Here is a 2791-nt window from a genome sequence, read left to right as displayed (position 1 = left end):
TCCGATCTCGGTGGGGGTGGGGATGGAGGTGGAGGCGGCGGAGGAGGAGGTGGAGGAGGAGGTGGAGGAGGTTGCTGACCTTTGGTGTTTAATATCATTTAGAAAAGTTCATGTTAGGAAAAATTCATAGAATTTATTTCATGTGAAAATTGTTAGTTTTGTGAAGCATTTTGAATTTTAGTAGTCTATATTTTATTTGTTGATTATTTTTAAGTATATTATTTGTAGTTCTTGTGAAGATCGTTTGGTTTTCCTAATTAGCGGTATGTATGTGACCAATATTATATATACTATGGTAATGTATAATATTATCCTACCAACAGTGCTATATATATAAACATAGTTTGGAACTTTGGATGAATGTTTTTAAGCCAAATTGGAACACATCGAACGGTGCAAATTATTGCTTCACCTAATTTATGCATACATGGTATATTAATTACTTAACGATGAGACTAAGTCACAAATTGAAGAAGTAAATATCACAGGGCAAGACTCCATCAAGTGGTTCCTAATTTCCTATTAATAGAGAGAAGTTCTGATTGGTTTTTATTTTTCCTCTTTCTTTTTTTTTTCGTAAACAATTCAATTTTTTTCTTTTACTTTTTTTTAGTACTGAATTACTGATAAAGATTTACAACCCTAGGCTACACACATGATAGAATATGCGATGCAAATTTATTTTTGGTTCTGAAACCAAGCTCACCAAGTTACTGAAACCATATATTATCATTTTTTACATGCCAAAATTTTAGATAATTGAAAGAAAATTTTATTTTCATATATAAACCATACTAGCAAAACTTAATAAAAGCATTATCATTCTTGACATGTTTGTAAAATGGTTGTCTGTTATATCGTCAGTCTAAAGTTTAAACTAGTTTAAAATGGTTGTATGATCAGGTTGACGAATCAGTTTCTATAGTTCTTCCAAGCAATTAAGATGGAAAATCGTGGTATGGTATATTATTACGGCTGTGAATGGCAATAGATTTTTCATTGTTTTTTAGTTTTTAGATTTTGGTTTTTGAATTTTCGGATGAATCTAGTTTTTAAAGAATCTATTTTTAAAAAAAATCTTGAATGATAAAAAATAGATTTTCAAAAAATCAAAAACCAAAATCCACTTAAAAACTAGTTACCATTTAAGACCTACATATCACACTGTATGCATTGTATATCAAACCATGTTGCCATTATTAAACCCTATTAGCCAAACTTCAATCGAAGCATTATCATGCGTGACATGTTTGTGACATGTTGTATATTGACATGTTTGTGACATGTTGTCTATTTTTTTTTTGTAGTGTTGTGACATGTTGTCTATTGTCAGTCGTCTAAACTGGTTATAAAAAAAGTTATAAAGAATAATTGTTCTCTTTATCGCTTTGACCAAAATCTGCTGTTTTTCGTGATTAGTGTTTTTAGATTTAGATTAAATCGTTTGCCAGTATAGGAAAATATGTAACAATAGCACTTTTAAAGATTAGTACATAGCACTCAGCATATACGTTATTGTGTTGTTCTTTTAACCAACCTATCTTTGTGTGATTCTAAATGAACAATAAGCATAATAAGAATAGAGACTTTTCCACCTCTTTGGTCCGTCAACTCGTCGAAAGTCAACTAATAAAGGTGTGCCACTCTGTCACACTAGTAAACATATACAACTCTCATTTTAATAGTTCGACGAAATTTCAATATATTCCAACACCAAACACAACTATTGTTCTTGCTGAACCCAAAAAACGGTAAAGATGGCTCCAAGAACACAAAAACAGCGAACCACTCAGCATTTCACGCACATTCATCCATTGACGGAGTTTAACAGTATCGGTGACTTCATCTGCGACGGCTGCAAAACCTACGGCTCAGGTACGACCTATAGATGCGAACCATGCAATTACGATCTCCATGAATATTGCGCCACATGTCCCCTTACCTTCCCAACCTTCATTCATCCTCAGCATGCGCTCAACCTCGTTGTTCGGAAACAACAGTCCACGCGCCAAAATGACCGTGTGTGCGACATCTGCGACGAGTCTGTGGAAGGATTGTTCTACAGATGCAAGTTATGTGAGTTTGACGTGCATCCGCTCTGCACGCAGCTGCCTCAGCACGTCAGGCACGTGCTTCACCCTCCCCATCACGTGGAGTTTCGTCAGGCGGGAGCTAGCCAGTGTATGGTTTGTCATGGCCGGTGCCAATCTTGGAGGTATAGGTGTGAGCTATGTAGATTCGATATTCATATGGAATGTATCTTAGCCGTGTGCAACACGTCACCTTCTGACCAGACCGAAGCATCGAGTACTAAGAGCAGAGGGCTTAAGCCAGAGGGAGGACAACCATCGTCGTCGGTGCCGTGGCAACAACCGCATTTTGGTTACCCGTATGCGTATGGACCACCGATGGGTCAACAACCTTATTTTAATCATCATCATCCATATAATAATTACAATAATTTCAACTACATGAACGGGTTCAATATGAATCCGGGACAAGTACCACCAGCGGCTGGGCCAGGTCAAAAGCCGGGTCCGAGTAAGGGGTGGAGAATGTTTACTGTTGCATCGAAGCTAACGATGGGAGTTGTTTCTAATGCCCTGTTTGGGTTTTCCATTGAAAGTCTCATGTCGTGACTTTTTTTTGTTTGTTTTCCATTGAAAGTCTCACAGTTAATTTTCTTTTCTAATGCATTACAAACAAAAAGTACATCCGCTCCTGACCACCACCCATTTTCGCAAATCTAACTATTACAAAAAAAAAAAAAAAAAAAAAAAAAAAAAAAAAG

The 2791-nt window shown here is 36.3% G+C and overlaps 2 protein-coding genes across 2 annotated transcripts in view; both read left to right on the top strand.

The window, feature by feature from the left end:
* The window catches only part of LOC104784246 (putative glycine-rich cell wall structural protein 1), a 1469-nt gene extending 561 nt beyond the window's left edge, over window positions 1-908 (top strand). The window contains exon 2 of the mRNA XM_010509300.1: window positions 904-908. Coding sequence (XP_010507602.1) covers window positions 904-908 — 5 coding nt within the window. The remainder of the gene's footprint in view (window positions 1-903) is intronic.
* On the top strand, window positions 1750-2750 carry LOC104782210 (diacylglycerol kinase theta-like). The gene has a single exon (XM_010507075.2). The coding sequence runs from the start codon at window positions 1758-1760 to the stop codon at window positions 2637-2639; it is 882 nt and encodes a 293-aa protein (XP_010505377.1). The 5' UTR covers window positions 1750-1757; the 3' UTR covers window positions 2640-2750.

This window comes from Camelina sativa, chromosome 4, assembly GCF_000633955.1.
Source record: "Camelina sativa cultivar DH55 chromosome 4, Cs, whole genome shotgun sequence".
Lineage (NCBI taxonomy): Eukaryota > Viridiplantae > Streptophyta > Magnoliopsida > Brassicales > Brassicaceae > Camelina > Camelina sativa.
Note: the sequence above shows the minus strand (reverse complement) of the source record. Positions and strands in the feature narration are given on the sequence as shown.